A 21,567-nucleotide genomic window follows, 5' to 3' on the forward strand; every position below is an offset into this window, starting at 1 on the left:
AGGCCCACGTCCTCCACCCCCTCCCTCCCTTGGATCCGCCACTGTTAGGCGCCAGGGTCCGCGATGTCCTCGCGGCCCGGCGCCTAGCAACTAGGGACGCCGTGCGTGCGTAGCCGCCGGCTCCCTAGCAACGCTGGGACGCCAAGCGGCTGAGCCGCCTGGACCCTGGCAACGGGGATGCCAAGCATTTAACAAAGAGTCCTCCAATCAGATGCCCCCAGTCTAATTGCCCCCAATGCTGTGCAGCTGCCCTGCTGCATGCCCACAAGACCAGGGTGTAACTAGTAATCTGACCCTGCAACGGGGAACGCAGTCCGTCCATGGCGTCCCCGTTGCCAGGGTCCAGGCGGCTCAGCCGCTCGGCGTCCCTGCGTTTCTAGGGAGCCGGCGGCTATGCACGCACGGCGTCCCTAGTTGCTAGGCGCCGGGCCGCGAGGACAGCGTGGACCCCGGCGCCTAACAGCCACTGTCAAGGAGGGCACTTCTGGAACTGTGCCCGGTGATGAGATGCTGAGGCCGACCTCTGCTTCATCCCCCAAGGAGCACGAAGCGCGGAACGGCGCTGCTGGTGGAGAGAGGGTGCCGAAGCCGCTTATGGAGTCGGGTGGCACTGATCTCCGGCGCAGAGGCTAGTACGCAGGTTTTACGCATATCAGAGACTCTCTTATGTTTGGGAGGAGCGAGCTGCCCCCTCGCCCCCCCCCCCCCCCCATTCCGACGCCTCTGCCACGAGTATAAATTTTATAAGAGTTCTCCTTTAAGTTGGTGTTAAAAGAGGTTTTAGCTACTCTTTGACGAGTGTCTGACCATACCTCATCATCTGGACATTTCCCTCAATCTTTTTCCCATGCCACTTTGAAGGGTTCTTTTTCTGTGGTCGGTGGAGTTGCTACTAATGAATATAGGATAGATATAGTTCCTTTTCGACCCGGATCATAAGTGCACAGACGCTCAAAGGGGCGAAGGTCCCTAAATGTCCGTGATTTACTAACGGAATGGATAAAACTAACAATCTGCATGTATTCAAATTGGTGATTAGTCTGTAATCCAAATTTCCTCCTCAATTCATCAAAAGTCCGAGGGACAAAGTCACCAGAAATATGATGCACTAGTGATCCCTGCTGCAACCAATGGACGCATGTATGGTCCTACACAGCCCATAGGGAAGTGTGGATGTCGCCAGAGAGGTGTCAAAGGAGAGGGGTATGGACCTAGATCTAACCGTTTGTTTAATTTATCCCAAACACTCAGAGTTGCTCTGACACAAGGAACTGTATGGACTGAGGCTGGTCTCAAACGAGGAGGGAGCCATGGAAGAAATCCCACTCGAAAATCAGCAATCAGATCGCTTTCTATGCTCACCCACGTCTTATCACCCGTGGCCACATGCCAGGACATGATATCATATGACTCAGCTGAGTGGCCTGGTAATATTTTTTACAAATTGGGAGGCCCAGACCTCCGTTAGATGAAGACTTAGCCAAGCATTGCCTATGATTGTGAGGTTTTTCTACCCAGCCGTGTGAAATTACTAAACAAAGTTTGTACTGTACGGAAAAATGTTGTCGGTACAACGATAGGAATTGTTTGAAATAAATTGATCAGCCCGGGCAAAATGTTCATCTTGATAGAATTAATGCGCCCTGTCTAGGAGAGACAGAGGGGAGCCCATCTAGTGAGATCAGATTTAATGGATTGCAAGAGAGGAACAATGGCTCTCATTCCGAGTTGTTCGCTACCTAGCTGCTTTTAGCAGCATTGCACACGCTAAGCCGCCGCCTACTGGGAGTTTATATTAGCTGTGCAGAATTGCGAACGAAAGGTTTGCAGAATTGCGATTAGAATAGCGATTAGAAATTTCTTAGCAGTTTCTGAGTAGCTCCAGACTTACTCCTACACTGCGATCAGTTCAGTCAGTTTCGTTCCTGGTTTGACGTCACAAACACACCCAGCGTTCACCCAGACACTCCCCCATTTCACCAGACACTCCCGCGTTTTTCCCAGAAACTGTAGCGTTTTTTCACACACACCCAGAAAACGGTCAGTTTCCGCCCAGAAACACCCACTTCCTGTCAAGCACACTCCGATCACCAGAACGATGAAAAATCTTCGTTAAGCCGTGAGTAAAATACCAAACTTTTGTGCTAATTTACTTGGCGCAGACGCACTGCGTACATTGCGCATGCGCAGTTTGCGACTTATCGCACCGATGCAAAGAAAAATAACGAGCGAACAACTCGGAATGAGGGCCATAGTTGGCATTGTACAGGTGATCATAATTTTTTGTAATTTGGATACCCAGGTATTTAAGAGATTTCGGTCGCCACAGACATGCAAAATTACATTCTAAGAGTGTCAGAGTAGGGGGAGTAAGGTGGAACGCCATGGCTTCGGATTTAGTCTTGTTGACGTTGTATCTGGAGTATTTGCCGTATAAGGCCACTTCAGCCTCCAAATTAGGGAGAGACGTTAAAGGGCAGGACAGAGTTAACAGTTACATCATCTGCAAACATTGACAATTTATATTCTGATTCCGAGACTGGGATTCCTTTAATATCTGGATTATTCCGTATCTTGGCTGCCAAGGGTTCAATGCTTAATGCATATCGTAGAGGCGATAGCGGACAGCCATGTCTAGTCCCATTACTCAGACCAATCGGCATTGAAGAAAGCCCGTTAACAGATACAGTTGCTGTAGGATTAAAGTATAGAGCTTGTATTGCTGTAAAAAATCACCACAAAAGCCATGTGTTTGCAATACAGGTTGAGTATCCCATATCCAAATATTCCGAAATACGGAATATTCCGAAATACGGTCTTTTTTGAGTGAGAGTGAGATAGAGAAACCTTTGTTTTTTGATGGCTCAATGTACACAAACTTTGTTTAATACACAAAGTTACTAAAAATATTGTATTAAATGACCTTCAGGCTGTGTGTATAAGGTGTATATGAAACATAAATGCATTCTGTGCTTAGATTTAGGTCCCATCACCTAGAGATGAGCGGGTTCGGTTTCTCTGAATCCGAACCCGCCCGAACTTCATGTTTTTTTACACGGGTCCGAGCGACTCGGATCTTCCCGCCTTGCTCGGTTAACCCGAGCGCGCCCGAACGTCATCATCACGCTGTCGGATTCTCGCGAGGCTCGGATTCTATCGCGAGACTCGGATTCTATATAAGGAGCCGCGCGTCGCGGCCATTTTCACACGTGCATTGAGATTGATAGGGAGAGGACGTGGCTGGCGTCCTCTCCGTTTAGAAATTAAAATAGATAGGAGAGTGAGAGTGAGACACTTCATTTACTTACTGGAGCTTAGGAGGAGTTATACTAGTGACTGATGACCAGTGACCTGACCACCAGTGCAGTTTTATAATTTATTATTATTTAATAATCCGTTCTGTTCTTGTTCTCTGCCTGAAAAAAACGATACACAGTGACTCAGTCACACTCACATACCATATCTGTGCTCAGCCCAGTGTGCTGCATCATCTATGTATAATATCTGACTGTGCTCACACAGCTTAATTGTGGGGGAGACTGGGGAGCAGTTATAGGTTATAGCAGGAGCCAGGAGTACATATTAAACAGTGCACACTTTTGCTGCCAGAGTGCCACTGCCAGTGTGACTGACCACTGACCACTGTGACCAGTGACCTGACCACACTGACCACCAGTATAGTATATTGTGATTGTCTGTCTGAAAAAGTACACTCGTCGTGTGACTTGTGTGGTGTTTTTTTATTCTATAAAAATTAAAAAACTCATTCTGCTGACAGTGTCCAGCAGGTCCGTCATTATATAATATATACCTGTCCGGCTGCAGTAGTGATATATATATATTTTTTATATCATTATTTATCATCCAGTCTATACTAGCAGCAGACACAGTACGGTAGTTCACGGCTGTAGCTACCTCTGTGTCGGCACTCGGCAGTCCATCCATAATTGTATACCACCTACCCGTGGTTTTTTCTTTCTTTCTTCTTTATACATACTACATCTCATTATCATCCAGTCTATATTAGCAGCAGACACAGTACAGTACGGTAGTCCACGGCTGTAGCTACCTCTGTGTCGGCACTCGGCAGTCCATCCATAATTGTATACCACCTACCCGTGGTTTTTTTTTTCTTTCTTCTTTATACATACTACATCTCATTATCATCCAGTCTATATTAGCAGCAGACACAGTACGGTAGTCCACGGCTGTAGCTACCTCTGTGTCGGCACTCGGCAGTCCATCCATAATTGTATACCACCTACCCGTGGTTTTTTTTTTCTTTCTTCTTTATACATTACATACTACATCTCATTATCATCCAGTCTATATTAGCAGCAGACACAGTACGGTAGTCCACGGCTGTAGCTACCTCTGTGTCGGCACTCGGCAGTCCATGCATAATTGTATACCACCTACCCGTGGTTTTTTTTTTTTCTTCTTTATACATACTACATCTCATTATCATCCAGTCTATATTAGCAGCAGACACAGTACAGTACGGTAGTCCACGGCTGTAGCTACCACTGTGTCGGCACACGGCAGTCCATCCATAATTGTATACCACCTAACCGTGGTTTTTTTTTTCTTTCTTCTTTATACATACTACATCTCATTATCATCCAGTCTATATTAGCAGCAGACACAGTACAGTACGGTAGTCCACGGCTGTAGCTACCTCTGTGTCGGCACTCGGCAGTCCATCCATTATTGTATACCACCTATCCATGGTTTTTTTTTTCTTTCTTCTTTATACATTACATACTACATCTCATTATCAACCAGTCTATATTAGCAGCAGACACAGTACAGTAGTCCATGGCTGTAGCTACCTCTGTGTCGGCACTCGGCAGTCCATCCATAATTGTATACCACCTACCCGTGGTTTTTTTTTTCTTTCTTCTTTATACATACTACATCTCATTATCATCCAGTCTATATTAGCAGCAGACACAGTACAGTACGGTAGTCCACGGCTGTAGCTACCTCTGTGTCGGCACTCGGCAGTCCATCCATAAGTATACTAGTATCCATCCATCTCCATTGTTTACCTGAGGTGCCTTTTAGTTGTGCCTATTAAAATATGGAGAACAAAAATGTTGAGGTTCCAAAATTAGGGAAAGATCAAGATCCACTTCCACCTCGTGCTGAAGCTGCTGCCACTAGTCATGGCCGAGATGATGAAATGCCAGCAACGTCGTCTGCCAAGGCCGATGCCCAATGTCATAGTACAGAGCATGTCAAATCCAAAACACCAAATATCAGTAAAAAAAGGACTCCAAAACCTAAAATAAAATTGTCGGAGGAGAAGCGTAAACTTGCCAATATGCCATTTACCACACGGAGTGGCAAGGAACGGCTGAGGCCCTGGCCTATGTTCATGGCTAGTGGTTCAGCTTCACATGAGGATGGAAGCACTCAGCCTCTCGCTAGAAAACTGAAAAGACTCAAGCTGGCAAAAGCACCGCAAAGAACTGTGCGTTCTTCGAAATCCCAAATCCACAAGGAGAGTCCAATTGTGTCGGTTGCGATGCCTGACCTTCCCAACACTGGACGTGAAGAGCATGCGCCTTCCACCATTTGCACGCCCCCTGCAAGTGCTGGAAGGAGCACCCGCAGTCCAGTTCCTGATAGTCAGATTGAAGATGTCAGTGTTGAAGTACACCAGGATGAGGAGGATATGGGTGTTGCTGGCGCTGGGGAGGAAATTGACCAGGAGGATTCTGATGGTGAGGTGGTTTGTTTAAGTCAGGCACCCGGGGAGACACCTGTTGTCCGTGGGAGGAATAGGGCCATTGACATGCCTGGTCAAAATACAAAAAAAATCAGCTCTTCGGTGTGGAAGTATTTCACCAGAAATGCGGACAACATTTGTCAAGCCGTGTGTTGCCTTTGTCAAGCTGTAATAAGTAGGGGTAAGGACGTTAACCACCTCGGAACATCCTCCCTTATACGTCACCTGCAGCGCATTCATAATAAGTCAGTGACAAGTTCAAAAACTTTGGGTGACAGCGGAAGCAGTCCACTGACCAGTAAATCCCTTCCTCTTGTAACCAAGCTCACGCAAACCACCCCACCAACTCCCTCAGTGTCAATTTCCTCCTTACCCAGGAATGCCAATAGTCCTGCAGGCCATGTCACTGGCAATTCTGACGAGTCCTCTCCTGCCTGGGATTCCTCCGATGCATCCTTGAGTGTAATGCCTACTGCTGCTGGCGCTGCTGTTGTTGCTGCTGGGAGTCGATCGTCATCCCAGAGGGGAAGTCGTAAGCCCACTTGTACTACTTCCAGTAAGCAATTGACTGTCCAACAGTCCTTTGCGAGGAAGATGAAATATCACAGCAGTCATCCTGCTGCAAAGCGGATAACTGAGGCCTTGACAACTATGTTGGTGTTAGACGTGCGTCCGGTATCCGCCGTTAGTTCACAGGGAACTAGACAATTTATTGAGGCAGTGTGCCCCCGTTACCAAATACCATCTAGGTTCCACTTCTCTAGGCAGGCGATACCGAGAATGTACACGGACGTCAGAAAAAGACTCACCAGTGTCCTAAAAAATGCAGTTGTACCCAATGTCCACTTAACCACGGACATGTGGACAAGTGGAGCAGGGCAGGGTCAGGACTATATGACTGTGACAGCCCACTGGGTAGATGTATGGACTCCCGCCGCAAGAACAGCAGCGGCGGCACCAGTAGCAGCATCTCGCAAACGCCAACTCTTTCCTAGGCAGGCTACGCTTTGTATCACCGGTTTCCAGAATACGCACACAGCTGAAAACCTCTTACGGCAACTGAGGAAGATCATCGCGGAATGGCTTACCCCAATTGGACTCTCCTGTGGATTTGTGGCATCGGACAACGCCAGCAATATTGTGTGTGCATTAAATATGGGCAAATTCCAGCACGTCCCATGTTTTGCACATACCTTGAATTTGGTGGTGCAGAATTTTTTAAAAAACGACAGGGGCGTGCAAGAGATGCTGTCGGTGGCCAGAAGAATTGCGGGACACTTTCGGCGTACAGGCACCACGTACAGAAGACTGGAGCACCACCAAAAACTACTGAACCTGCCCTGCCATCATCTGAAGCAAGAAGTGGTAACGAGGTGGAATTCAACCCTCTATATGCTTCAGAGGTTGGAGGAGCAGCAAAAGGCCATTCAAGCCTATACAATTGAGCACGATATAGGAGGTGGAATGCACCTGTCTCAAGCGCAGTGGAGAATGATTTCAACGTTGTGCAAGGTTCTGATGCCCTTTGAACTTGCCACACGTGAAGTCAGTTCAGACACTGCCAGCCTGAGTCAGGTCATTCCCCTCATCAGGCTTTTGCAGAAGAAGCTGGAGACATTGAAGGAGGAGCTAACACGGAGCGATTCCGCTAGGCATGTGGGACTTGTGGATGGAGCCCTTAATTCGCTTAACAAGGATTCACGGGTGGTCAATCTGTTGAAATCAGAGCACTACATTTTGGCCACCGTGCTCGATCCTAGATTTAAAGCCTACCTTGGATCTCTCTTTCCGGCAGACACAAGTCTGCTGGGGTTGAAAGACCTGCTGGTGAGAAAATTGTCAAGTCAAGCGGAACGCGACCTGTCAACATCTCCTCCTTCACATTCTCCCGCAACTGGGGGTGCGAGGAAAAGGCTCAGAATTCCGAGCCCACCCGCTGGCGGTGATGCAGGGCAGTCTGGAGCGACTGCTGATGCTGACATCTGGTCCGGACTGAAGGACCTGACAACGATTACGGACATGTCGTCTACTGTCACTGCATATGATTCTCTCAACATTGAAAGAATGGTGGAGGATTATATGAGTGACCGCATCCAAGTAGGCACGTCACACAGTCCGTACTTATACTGGCAGGAAAAAGAGGCAATTTGGAGGCCCTTGCACAAACTGGCTTTATTCTACCTAAGTTGCCCTCCCACAAGTGTGTACTCCGAAAGAGTGTTTAGTGCCGCCGCTCACCTTGTCAGCAATCGGCGTACGAGGTTACATCCAGAAAATGTGGAGAAGATGATGTTCATTAAAATGAATTATAATCAATTCCTCCACGGAGACATTGACCAGCAGCAATTGCCTCCACAAAGTACACAGGGAGCTGAGATGGTGGATTCAAGTGGGGACGAATTGATAATCTGTGAGGAGCGGGATGTACACGGTGATATATCGGAGGATGATGATGAGGTGGACATCTTGCCTCTGTAGAGCCAGTTTGTGCAAGGAGAGATTAATTGCTTCTTTTTTGGTGGGGGTCCAAACCAACCCGTCATATCAGTCACAGTCGTGTGGCAGACCCTGTCACTGAAATGATGGGTTGGTTAAAGTGTGCATGTCCTGTTTATACAACATAAGGGTGGGTGGGAGGGCCCAAGGACAATTCCATCTTGCACCTCTTTTTTCTTTTCTTTTTCTTTGCGTCATGTGCTGTTTGGGGAGGGTTTTTTGGAAGGGCCATCCTGCGTGACACTGCAGTGCCACTCCTAGATGGGCCCGGTGTTTGTGTCGGCCACTAGGGTCGCTTATCTTACTCACACAGCTACCTCATTGCGCCTCTTTTTTTCTTTGCGTCATGTGCTGTTTGGGGAGGGTTTTTTGGAAGGGACATCCTGCGTGACACTGCAGTGCCACTCCTAGATGGGCCCGGTGTTTGTGTCGGCCACTAGGGTCGCTTATCTTACTCACACAGCTACCTCATTGCGCCTCTTTTTTTCTTTGCGTCATGTGCTGTTTGGGGAGGGTTTTTTGGAAGGGACATCCTGCGTGACACTGCAGTGCCACTCCTAGATGGGCCAGGTGTTTGTGTCGGCCACTAGGGTCGCTTAGCTTAGTCATCCAGCGACCTCGGTGCAAATTTTAGGACTAAAAATAATATTGTGAGGTGTGAGGTATTCAGAATAGACTGAAAATGAGTGGAAATGATGGTTTTTGAGGTTAATAATACTTTGGGATCAAAATGACCCCCAAATTCTATGATTTAAGCTGTTTTTTAGTTTTTTTGGAAAAAAACACCCGAATCCAAAACACACCCGAATCCGACAAAAAAAATTCGGTTAGGTTTTGCCAAAACGCGGTCGAACCCAAAACACGGCCGCGGAACCGAACCCAAAACCAAAACACAAAACCCGAAAAATTTCCGGCGCTCATCTCTACCATCACCATGATATCTCATTATGGTATGCAATTATTCCAAAATACGGAAAAATCCCATATCCAAAATACCTCTGGTCCCAAACATTTTGGATAAGGGAGACTCAACCTGTACTTGGAACATAAAAGGCCAGGACAACCTGTCGAAGGCTTTCTCTGCGTCTAATGACAGTATTACAGCAGGCATGTTAAGACGGTTAATATGAGTAAAGGGATTGACAGTGCGACGGGTGTTATCCAAAGCTTGTCTAGTTGGTACGAAACCGACTTGGTCTGTGTCGATTAATTGTTGCAGGTATAAATTCGATCTATTTGCTAGTACTGTCGCAAATAATTTAAGATCTGCATTAATCAGAGATATTGGTCTGTAATTTGCACAGCAAGTAGTATCTTTTTGCGGTTTGGAAATGACAATGACGACAGACTTTAGGGTGTCATTATGAAATCGTTCTCCTTGCATAATTCTATTAAATAGAAAGACCAAATGAGGGGTCAAAACTCCAGAGAATGATTTAAAATATGATGCTGGGAGACCGTCCGCGCCCGGAGCCTTGGATGGCTTTTGAGATTGTAAAGCCGTGTCCAGCTCTTCTGTTGTAATTGGCGAAATAAGTTTGGAAATAGAGGAATCGCTTAATTTGGGTAAGTTACAAGAATCTAATAAGACTGTACAGCTGAAGAATGGGGCATCTGTACTGAGTCCCCTTCCTGAAGATTGTACAGTGACTTATAAAATGCATGGAAGGAATCATTAATAACAAACAGGGTCAAAGCTTATGTTCCCTGTTTTAGTTTGAAGGGATGTAATGGTTTGAGTCGCCCGTTTAGTTCTCAACCTGGATGCCAGCAATGTGTCTGACATACAAGACATTGGTGGTCATTCCGAGTTGATCGCTCGCTAGCAGTTTTTAGCATTCATGCAAACGCTATGCCGCCTCCCACTGGGAGTGTATTTTAGCTTAGCAGAAGTGCGAACGAAGGGATAGCAGAGCGGCTACAAAATAAATGTGTGCAGTTTCAGAGTAGCTTCAGACCTACTCAGCGCTTGCGATCACTTCAGACTGTTCAGTTCCGGTTTTGATTTCACAAACACGCACTGCATTCGCCCAGCCACGCCTGCGTTTTTGCTGGCACGCCTGCGTTTTTCCGAACACTCCCTGAAAACGGTCAGTTGCCACCCAGAAACGCCCACTTCCTGTCAATCACTCTGCGGCCAGCAGTGCGACTGAAAAGCTTCGCTAGACCCTGTGTGAAACTACATAGTTCTTTGTAATAGTACGACGCGCGTGCGCATTGCGCCACATATGCATGCGCAGAAGTGCCGTTTTTTGCCTCATCGCTGCACAGCGAACGAATGCAGCTAGCGATCAACTCAGAATGACCCCCATTGTTACGGATGAACGCCTACCCTTTTTGCACCATCTGGCAGGAGATGCATGGGCACACCGATACAAAGACATACACAGAAGCACAAATGAAAAGACAAAGAAGCGCACACAGTTAAACAGAAACTATACAATAAAGTGAAATGTTTTCAAATAAAATAAAATAAATGTACTGTCTACCTTACAGCTCCTGCACTATATAAGGAATGTGAGGGTCACACTGAGCAGCGGAAGTGACATTTATTTTGATGAATATGGAGCTATTCCCGCCATCTATGACATTGTGAACTGGCAGCTGACCCAGGAAGGGACTCTGCGACTCGTTAAGGTCGGCAGTTATGACACAGTCGGATCTTCTGGCCAATTTCTCAACGTCAACTCAAGTCAGTTGTCATGGACTATGGGGAAAAAAGAGGTGGGACCTTGCAAAGTCTATCAGTTTTAATAAAAAAAAATTGCCTGGAAGATAACATGGTGCACTAGGAGGTGCGGCACTTTATGATGTCTGTTTTCCAAAATATATAAAATCTAACCATTGTGTCCTATCACCAGACCCCTCGCTCAGTCTGCAGTGAGAGCTGTCCACCAGGTACCAGGAAGGCGGCTATCAGAGGACAACCTGTGTGTTGCTTTGAATGTGTCCCCTGTCTACAGGGAGACATATCTAACCAGACAGGTGAGTGATGGACCTTCAGATACCTCCTGAGGTACTAGAGTCTTTAAAAGATTATAAATTGTTGTTCTATAATTATTTATTATTTATTAACAGTTTCTTATATAGGCCCTCATTCCGAGTTGTTCGCTCGCTAGCTGCTTTTCGCAGCTTTGCACACGCTAAGCCGCCGCCTACTGGGAGTGAATATTAGCTGTGCAGAATTGCGAACGAAAGGTTCGCAGAATTGCGGATAGAATAGCGATTAGAAATTTCTTTGCAGATTCCGAGTAGCTCGAGACTTACTCTGCCACTACGATCAGTTCAGTCAGTTTCGTTCCTGGTTTGACGTCACACACACGCCCAGCGTTCGCCCAGACACTCCCCCGTTTCTCCAGACACTCCCACGTTTTCCCCTGAAACGCCTGCATTTTTTCACACACACCCATAAAACGGTCAGTTTCCGCCCAGAAACACCCACTTCCTGTCAATCACACTCCGTTCACCAGAACGATGAAAAATCTTCGTTAAGCCGTGAGTAAAATACCAAACTTTTGTGCTAATTTACTTGGTGCAGACGCACTGCGAACATTGCGCATGCGCAGTTTGCGACTTATCGCACCGATGCGAAGAAAAAGAACGAGTGAACAAATCGGAATGAGGGCCATAGTGCAGCATATTCCATTGTGCTTTACAATTAGAATAACAAAAATAGAACAAACTGGGCAAAACCAGACAGACATAGAGGTAGGAGGGCCCTGCTCACAAGCTTACAACCTATAGGGAAATAGGCATTGATACACAAGGATAGATGGTACCTGTTACATAATGGTCCCCCAGATTGCTAGGTTCTTAATGGGTTGTATGATGTGATCACACAGCGATGTTGGCCAAGAGTCAGGAGGGTGTGAGAGTAAAGAAAGACAAAATATGTGAGGTTATACTGTATGTACTGTACAGAGAGGATGTAATTAGATAGGGAAGCTGTGAAGGTTATGTGGGTGGGCAGGGCCGAAACTAGGATTTTTGTCACCCGGGGCAAGGTAGTCATTTGACACCCCCCCCCCCCCCCCCCGCAAAAAAAAAAATAATAATTTACAATAAATAAATAAAAATAATAAAAAAAAATTAAAATAAATAAATACATGAATAAAAATATTATATATATATATATATATATATATATGTATATATATCTCTTTCAGAACTTTTTTACCTGAAAAATTGCCTTTTCTAACATAAATTTCATATCCAGGAAAAAGTGTCCCCATTTTACACAGTACGACAGGCAAGTGTCCCCATTCCCCATTTTACACATTGCGGCAGACAGGTGACCCCATTTTACACATTGCGGCAGGAAAAAGTGTCCCCATTTTACACATTGCGGCAGGAAAAAGTGTCCCCATTTTACACATTGCGGCAGGCACAGGTCCCCATTTTACACAGTACGCTGGCAAGTGACCCCATTTTACACATTGCGGCAGGAAAGTGTCCCCATTTTACACATTGCGGCAGGAAAAGGTGTCACCATTTTACACATTGCGGCAGGAAAAAGTGTCCCCATTTTACACATTGCGGCAGGCACAGGTCCCCATTTTACACATTGCGGCAGGCACAGGTCCCCATTTTACACATTGCGGCAGGCACAGGTCCCCATTTTACACATTGCGGCAGGCACAGGTCCCCATTTTACACATTGCGGCAGGCACAGGTCCCCATTTTACACAGTACGCTGGCAAGTGTCCCCATTTTACACATTGCGGCAGGCACAGGTCCCCATTTTACACATTGTGGCAGGCACAGGTCCCCATTTTACACAGTACGCTGGCAAGTGTCCCCATTTTACACATTGCGGCAGGCACAGGTCCCCATTTTACACATTGCGGCAGGCACAGGTCCCCATTTTACACATTGCGGCAGGTGGTGGAGGGAGAGAGAGAGAGAGAGAGAGAGGAAGGAAGGGAGAGGGGCTGACTTACATTTGAAGCGGTTCTCGCCGCTCTTCAGCCGCCTCTCCCTCCTCGTCCGGTCTGCGCGGCTCCCCCTTCTCCCTCCTCCGGCGGGGTTTCGTGGAATGACGCGTTTGCGCCGTGACGTCATGACGCGTTTGCGCCGTGACGTCACGACGCAATCGCGTCATTCCGCGAAACCCCGCCCCCCGAGCTGGGCACTCGGGAGAAGGGGGTTTCAAAGTTATAAAAGTGCAGCGGCGGGTGTTAGGGGGTCTCGGCGCCCCCTCCAATCCGGCGCCCAGGTCGCCTGCCCCCCTAGCCCCCCCCTAGTTTCGGCCCTGGGTGGGTCTGGAATTTGATAGGCTTGTCTCAAGAGGTGAGTTTTCTGGGAACGTACAAAGGTTTGGAGACTAGAGGTGAGTCTTATTGTGCATGGGAGGGCATTCCACAGAGTGGGCGCAGCCTGAAGAAGGTCCTGTAATTTTGAGTGGGAACAAGTAATACGTGTGGATGAGTGGAGAGGTCAGGTAGGGAGATATTTTGAGATGAGTGACGAGATGTGCAGTATGTTAGTGCAGTTTGGTTAATAGCCTTGAATGTAAGTCAAAGTATTTTGCATTTTCTACAGTAGAATAACAGAAACCAGTGGATGGATAATGAGAGATATAGAGCCTAATTCAGACCTGATCGTTCCTCTGCGAATTTGCGGAGGTTTGCGTTCAGATAGTCGCCACCCAGACAGAGTGAATACCCTCTGCAAGTCTGCGTACGCCGTGCGAAAAGGCTTTGCAAACGCCGGTCAGCTGCAAATCTGTTCGCAACTCACTCACCATCAAATGATTTTTCCAGTCTGTGCAGTGTGTGCGTAGCCCAGGACTTACTCCTACAGTGCGACAGAATCAGGCTGATCGGGGCCGGAGCTGACGTCAAACACCCGCCCTGAAACCGCCTGCGTTTTTCCTGACACACCCAGAAAACAGCCAGTTACTACCCTCAAACGTCCTCTTCCTGTCAATCAACCTGCGTACGCCTAGCGATCAAAAGAGATGCTAAATTCTATCGCAGTTTCACCTCGCGTGTGCGCACTACAATCCATATGCATGCGCAGTCAATCGATAATTGGCCACCTTGCGAATTCGTACAACAGCGAACAGGTCTGAATTAGGCCCATATTACGCTAATCTTAATAGATGAAAGAACATTGTAGTGGATAGGCCTAAATTATCAATGTAAGAATAATTTTGAAGGTTTAGTGTAAGAGAATAATCACAGTATTAGAATCTATTTATACAGATGTGTCCCCATACAACCAGGTCGCTTGATAATCTTCTAGCTTCTGGCGTCTTTTTGGCTTATTTTTTTGCCCAAAAAAAATGCATCTTAGTCGCAATGCAATGTAACTGTCTGTATGCGACTGAGTCTCTGAATCTGTACATGAAGTGCTACAATGTAGCAACTGCAACATTTTTTCCAGTGCACGTTCTGTTCTTCTCCGTATGCAGACTCAGTCACACACTATATACAAGTGTCATATATCACATTAATCGGCACAGTTTCCTTGTGTGTACGAGTTGCGACTGAGAGACATTTTCACATTAAAAGGACGCCCTCGCCATTAGCAGAGTTGCATGGGGCATGGTGACTCACTCGCACCAGGCATCTGGCACTGCATGGTGTATTGAGGCTGGATGTATAAGGACACATCTGTAGATAAAGAGTGCTTAACCTGAGCCTCCCATCCAGAAGCACCACAAGGTGACACCAAAAAGCTGACTCCAGCTCAGTGACAGGAGCTGGGTGCTGCACTGCAGCATTACGTGCAGCACATGACTCCTGTCAAAGTGTAGGAGCTAGCACTGCAACAGCAGTCTCCGGGGGCATCCAACATCTCCCGCACCCACCGGATGACGAAAACAGGGGCGGGGTACAAAGCCATGGCCCTTCCGTGACACCACACCCCTCCTGAGAACCACACCCCCTTTCATGACATGCACCTATGGCAAATGGATGGACTATACACACTGGGTGTCTCTTTGGTAAGTGACGCCTCTGCTCCCATCCCATAGCCTAACCACCCCCCGCAATCTTACCCCCTCCCAGTGTCGGACTGCGGCATGTAGGGCCCACCGGGGGAATACAGTGGTAGAGGCCCATGTTTAGGGGTGTGACCAGTCTCTAGAGGGGTGTGCCTAGCCACCACATTGGTTTGTATAACCATTTTGCATGGGTTGGCCCCCTAGATAAAAATATATACTTTAAATACTGTAGTGCATGCATGATAATGTACTAGATTAGTAACAGCACAGTCTAGAACCTGATCCATAGAGGAGAGGGTGGGCCCCCAGGCAGTAGGGTCCACCGGTGGTTTCCCCTGTACCCTTGTGGGCCAACCCTGCCCCCTCCCACTACCTTACCCAAACCCTCTCTTTGCAATGCCTAACCCTAACACTCTGCAACAACAGCCTAACCCTAACCCTCTCTCTAATGCAGTGGTTCCCAACCTTGGTCCTCAAGTACCCCCAACAGTTCCTGTTTTCCAGGTCACCTAGAAGTTAAACAGGTGTATTCAGTACTCACTGACACATTTTACAAGACCCACAGGTGGGGCAAATTATTTCACTTGCAATCCTGTGAGGAGACCTGGAAAATATGAACTGTTGGGGGTACTTGAGGACCACGGTTGGGAACCACTTGTCTAGTGCCTTTTTCTAACCTCCCTCTACTGCCGAACCCTAACCCTATTGAAGCCTAACCCTAACCCTTCCCCTAGTGCCTACCTTAACCCTCTCTTCTCATAGTCAAACCTTATCCTTCCCCACCTATGCCTTAAACTGCATACACACTGGCAGATATATCGGCTGATCCATAGAACGACCGGTATATCGCTGGCCCGTCGACCAGTGTGTACCAGCGATATGTCTGTGAACGCCGTCATTCACAGACTCATCGCGTCGGCCCTGAAGCACATACGATGACCAATATATCTACAGTTATATTGGTGCAACGTTGTGTGTGTACCGGCGGTCAGACAACCGCCCATACATATACTGCAGCAGCCGGCGGTGATTGACGGCTGAACTGGGTGGGCACATGTAAATGCCCGTCCAGTTCGTGACGTCAGTCACCACGGACCGGGTCGTATGTATGCACAACACACTGCCCAGTCCGTCTATAGATATATCTGCAGATCAATTGTTCTGCATATACAGATGGAGCCATGCTCATCTTGCCTTCTCTGGTGCTCCATGGTGCACCAAGGTTTATTAGCATAAGCCTTTCATCTATTGTTCTCAGCTGCAATACAATACAGAGAGAACAATACAGCCGGGGATTAAGTCATTACAGCAGGGGATTAAGTCCGACTGCCCTGGCTCAATTAATCTTATTAAAGGGATAGATGAGGAGGGCTCCATCTGTATATCTATCAGTGTGTACTCAGCATTACTCTAACCTAGTGGTGCCGAGAAAGGGGGGGGGGTACAAATTACCCGGGCCCAGTTCTGTTGGAGGGGCCCAGTAGGGGCCCAGGCCCCCTCCCCCCTTACCTGGCAGCAGCAGCTGCAGCTCTTTTCCTCAGCCCAGCATACTCTGCTGTGTACTGGGCTGCAGTGTGGCCATGGAGGTGCTTAAACTACTATTTTTTTCTGTATTTTTTTTTCTAAGGGTACAAGACCACACCTCCTGTGATTAGGTCACGCCCCTTGAAAAGTACCTGGGCCCAGCCCGGCTCTCGACTGCCCTGCTCTAACCCTCCCCTGCCATAACCTAGCCCTAAGCCTCTGCTTATCACAGCCTATCCCTTTCCCTCTACTTAATGCAGAATGTTGTCATTTCACATGGTAATATTTCATATGTTGACATTGTGAACGTGTCGAGACTCTGCAGGTGCTGACACGTTCTTTGTCAATATTTCAATAATGTCAACATTGTGGTGTCAACATTATAACTGTCAACATTTTGAATGTCAACTTATTGACCCCATCCCAGATAAAACAGTTGTCAAGCAGTGTATAAAAAACTGCAAACTGCATGTTTGAGATGTTTTTTTTTAAGCTCTGCTCGAAAGTTAACGCTTGGTCAAGGTCAACAATATTTCACCACTAAAAAGTAAATTTGTTCACTTTTGCAAAATTCTTTTTTACTTTTAATACTAATATGTTCATGTGAAATTTTGGATTTCTATGGTAACATGAAAGTAAAGAGATAATATGTATTTAGAAGAAAAAAAAAAGAATTCTGGAACACAATACAAGTATGCAAGTGATAATGGGGGTAATTCAGACCTGACCGCTCGGCTGCATTTTCTCACAGCCTACGATCAGCTCTGAACTGCGCATGCGTATGCACCGCAATGCGCAGGCACGTCGGACAACTGCACCGGGCATCGGTGCACAGCGACGGGATGGTATGAAAAAAGCGATCTCACAGGCGATCGCAAGGAGATTGACAGGAAGAGGGCGTTTGTGGGTGGCAACTGACCGTTTTCAGGGTGTATCTGGAAAAACGCAGGCGTGTCCAAGCATTGGTAAGGCGAGTGTCTGAGGTAAATTCCGGTCCCGGACAGGCTGAAGTGATCGCAGCGGCTGAGTAAGTCCTGGGCTGCACAAAGACTGCACAAGATCTGTTTATACAGCACCTCTACACATGCGATCGCACACTTGCACAGCTAAAATACACTCCCCCTGTAGGCGGCGACTATCTGATCGCAGGACACCAAAAATTGCTGCCTAGCGATCAGATCTGAATTACCCCTATAAACTTGAAAGAAGAGATGTGCAAATTTAAATCCAGAAAATCCTGAAATACGTTAGAAGCATTGAAGAATCTTCATTCTGTAGTAACGTTTGTTTACACCTCTTTGCCCTTTATTTACTGAGTGAAACTTGAGATTATGGCAACTATCGCTGGATATAGTGATATCTGTGCACAAATTATGTTACTGTAATAATTATATGTCCTTTCTTCACTCAAGAACTAAAAAAGAATTATGTAATAATTGTGCTATTCTATACCTCAGATTCTATTAATTGTCTAAAGTGTCCGTGGGACCAGTGGCCGAATCTTCAAAGAACCGAATGTGTACAGAAGCCCATAGAGTACCTGCACTATGAAGAGCCATTAGGTGCAGCACTGGCAGGAACAAGCTTACTGTCCTCAGCCATTCCTGTTATAATATTATCGATTTTCATTTACTCTAAGGACACACCAATAGTGAAAGCTAACAATTACTCTCTAAGCTGTCTTCTGCTAGTGTCCTTGTCTTTGTGCTTTCTCTGCTCTTTAGTTTTCATTGGCTATCCGGAACCTGAGAACTGTCTACTACGCCAAGCTGCATTTGGCCTGGTTTTTGTCCTTTGTATATCTTGCATTTTGGCAAAAACTATGATGGTGGTCTTTGCTTTCATGGCCACCAGACCGGGCAGTACCCTGAGGAGATGGACCACACCTCAAGTGTCCTACATGATCATTTCTGCTTGTTTCCTTTTACAGTTCCTCTTGTGTGTCACTTGGCTGTCACTTGCCCCTCCTTTCCCAAAGTACAACACGCAAACCAAACCTGGACTCATCATTGTTGAGTGCAATGAAGGCTCCCCCATTGCCTTCTGGACCATGCTGGGTTATCTCTTTCTGCTGGCCACCATTAGCTTCATTGTTGCCTTCCAGGCTCGGAGACTCCCTGACACATTCAATGAGGCCCAGTTTATTACCTTCAGCATGCTGGCCTTCCTCAGTGTCTGGGTGTCCTTTATCCCAGCCTCCCTCAGTGCTCAGGGTAAATACACGGTGGCCATGGAAATATTTGCCATCCTGGCTTCCAGTTGGGCTTTGCTGATCTGCATGTTCTTGCCTAAATGTTTCATCATAGTGTTCAGGCCTGACATGAACTCCAGGGAACATCTCATGAGAAGAGACAGAGATCAGTCTAATAGCAGGAGGATATAGATAAAAGCATCAACAAGAATCCTAGTTATTGTTTAATATTAAAACTTAAGCTATAAAGTATTGAAAACATTCTTTTTGTTGCTACATTATGTCTTTTGTATGTTGAACTGATGGTGGTGCACAGTGTCTCAAGTAACTCTACACAATCTTCAATAAATATTTATATGAGGATAAATCTGCTGATAAGGACAGTTAATGGTTTTGATTTAAAATGGTTTATATGTATAGCGACATCTACTGTATATTCATCTACTATGGATGTAAGAGTTTTGGGGTTGAAGCCTTGTGATGCTCCAGAGGACACACACAGAATGTAATTGCTGACTGGTATAATGAAATGGGCACATCTAGCCAGCTGGTCTAATGCTAATATATTACCAGTGTTTGCATTTGCTTTAATTTTAGGCTTCATGGGCTAAAAACTAGAGATGTGCACTTGAAATTTTTCGGGTTTTGTGTTTTGGTTTTGGGTTCGGTTCCGCGGTCGTGTTTTGGGTTCGACCGCGTTTTGGCAAAACCTCACCAAATTTTTTTTGTCGGATACGGGTGTGTTTTGGATTCGGGTGTTTTTTTTAAAAAACACTAAAAAACAGCTTAAATCATAGAATTTGGGGGTCATTTTGATCCCAAAGTATTATTAACCTCAAAAACCATAATTTACACTCATTTTCAGTCTATTCTGAATACCTCACACCTCACAATATTATTTTTAGTCCTAAAATTTGCACCTCAGTCGCTGGATGACTAAGCTAAGCGACCCTAGTGGCCGACACAAACACCGTGCCCATCTAGGAGTGGCACTGCAGTGTCACGCAGGATGGCCCTTCCAAAAAACACTCCCCAAACAGCACATGACGCAAAGAAAAAAAGAGGCGCAATGAGGTAGCTGTGTGAGTAAGATAAGCGACCCTAGTGGCCGACACAAACACCGTGCCCATCTAGGAGTGGCACTGCAGTGTCACGCAGGATGGCCCTTCCAAAAAACCCTCCCCAAACAGCACATGACGCAAAGAAAAAAAGAGGTGCAATGAGGTAGCTGTGTGAGTAAGATAAGCGACCCTAGTGGCCGACACAAACACCGGGCCCATCTAGGAGTGGCACTGCAGTGTCACGCAGGATGGCCCTTCCAAAAAACCCTCCCCAAACAGCACATGACGCAAAGAAAAAAAGAGGCGCAATGAGGTAGCTGTGTGAGTAAGATAAGCGACCCTAGTGGCCGACACAAACACCGGGCCCATCTAGGAGTGGCACTGCAGTGTCACGCAGGATGGCCATTCCAAAAAACCCTCCCCAAACAGCACATGACGCAAAGAAAAAAAGAGGCGCAATGAGGTAGCTGTGTGAGTAAGATAAGCGACCCTAGTGGCCGACACAAACACCGGGCCCATCTAGGAGTGGCACTGCAGTGTCACGCAGGATGGCCCTTCCAAAAAACACTCCCCAAACAGCACATGACGCAAAGAAAAAAAGAGGCGCAATGAGGTAGCTGTGTGAGTAAGATAAGCTACCCTAGTGGCCGACACAAACACCGGGCCCATCTAGGAGTGGCACTGCAGTGTCACGCAGGATGGCCCTTCCAAAAAACCCTCCCCAAACAGCACATGACGCAAAGAAAAAAAGAGGCGCAATGAGGTAGCTGTGTGAGTAAGATAAGCGACCCTAGTGGCCGACACAAACACCGGGCCCATCTAGGAGTGGCACTGCAGTGTCACGCAGGATTGCCCTTCCAAATAACCCTCCCCAAACAGCACATGACGCAAAGAAAAAAAGAGGCGCAATGAGGTAGCTGTGTGAGTAAGATAAGCGACCCTAGTGGCCGACACAAACACCCTGCCCATCTAGGAGTGGCACTGCAGTGTCACGCAGGATGGCCCTTCCAAAAAACCCTCCCCAAACAGCACATGACGCAAAGAAAAAAAGAGGCGCAATGAGGTAGCTGTGTGAGAAAGATAAGCGACCCTAGTGGCCGACACAAACACCGGGCCCATCTAGGAGTGGCACTGCAGTGTCACGCAGGATGGCCCTTCCAAAAAACCCTCCCCAAACAGCACATGACGCAAAGAAAAAAAGAGGCGCAATGAGGTAGCTGTGTAAGTAAGATAAGCGACCCTAGTGGCCGACACAAACACCGGGCCCATCTAGGAGTGGCACTGCAGTGTCACGCAGGATGGCCCTTCCAAAAAACCCTCCCCAAACAGCACATGACGCAAAGAAAAAAAGAGGCGCAATGAGGTAGCCGTGTGAGTAAGATAAGCGACCCTAGTGGCCGACACAAACACCGAGCCCATCTAGGAGTGGCACTGCAGTGTCACGCAGGATGGCCCTTCCAAAAAACCCTCCCCAAACAGCACATGACGCAAAGAAAAAAAGAGGCGCAATGAGGTACAGTAGCTATGTGAGTAAGATAAGCGACCCTAGTGGCCGACACAAACACCGGGCCCATCTAGGAGTGGCACTGCAGTGTCACGCAGGATGGCCCTT

General features: G+C 47.0%; 1 protein-coding gene across 1 annotated transcript in view; it reads left to right on the forward strand.

Annotated features, from left to right (window-relative positions):
• Positions 1 to 19,086, forward strand: part of LOC134934173 (extracellular calcium-sensing receptor-like) — a 36,600-nt gene extending 17,514 nt beyond the window's left edge. The window contains exons 4-6 of the mRNA XM_063929667.1: positions 10,727 to 10,954; positions 11,092 to 11,215; positions 18,161 to 19,086. Coding sequence (XP_063785737.1) covers positions 10,727 to 10,954; positions 11,092 to 11,215; positions 18,161 to 19,086 — 1,278 coding nt within the window. The remainder of the gene's footprint in view (positions 1 to 10,726; positions 10,955 to 11,091; positions 11,216 to 18,160) is intronic.
• The last annotated feature ends 2,481 nt before the right edge of the window (positions 19,087 to 21,567 follow it).

This window comes from Pseudophryne corroboree, chromosome 6 (assembly GCF_028390025.1).
Source record: "Pseudophryne corroboree isolate aPseCor3 chromosome 6, aPseCor3.hap2, whole genome shotgun sequence".
Taxonomy (NCBI): Eukaryota; Metazoa; Chordata; class Amphibia; order Anura; family Myobatrachidae; genus Pseudophryne; species Pseudophryne corroboree.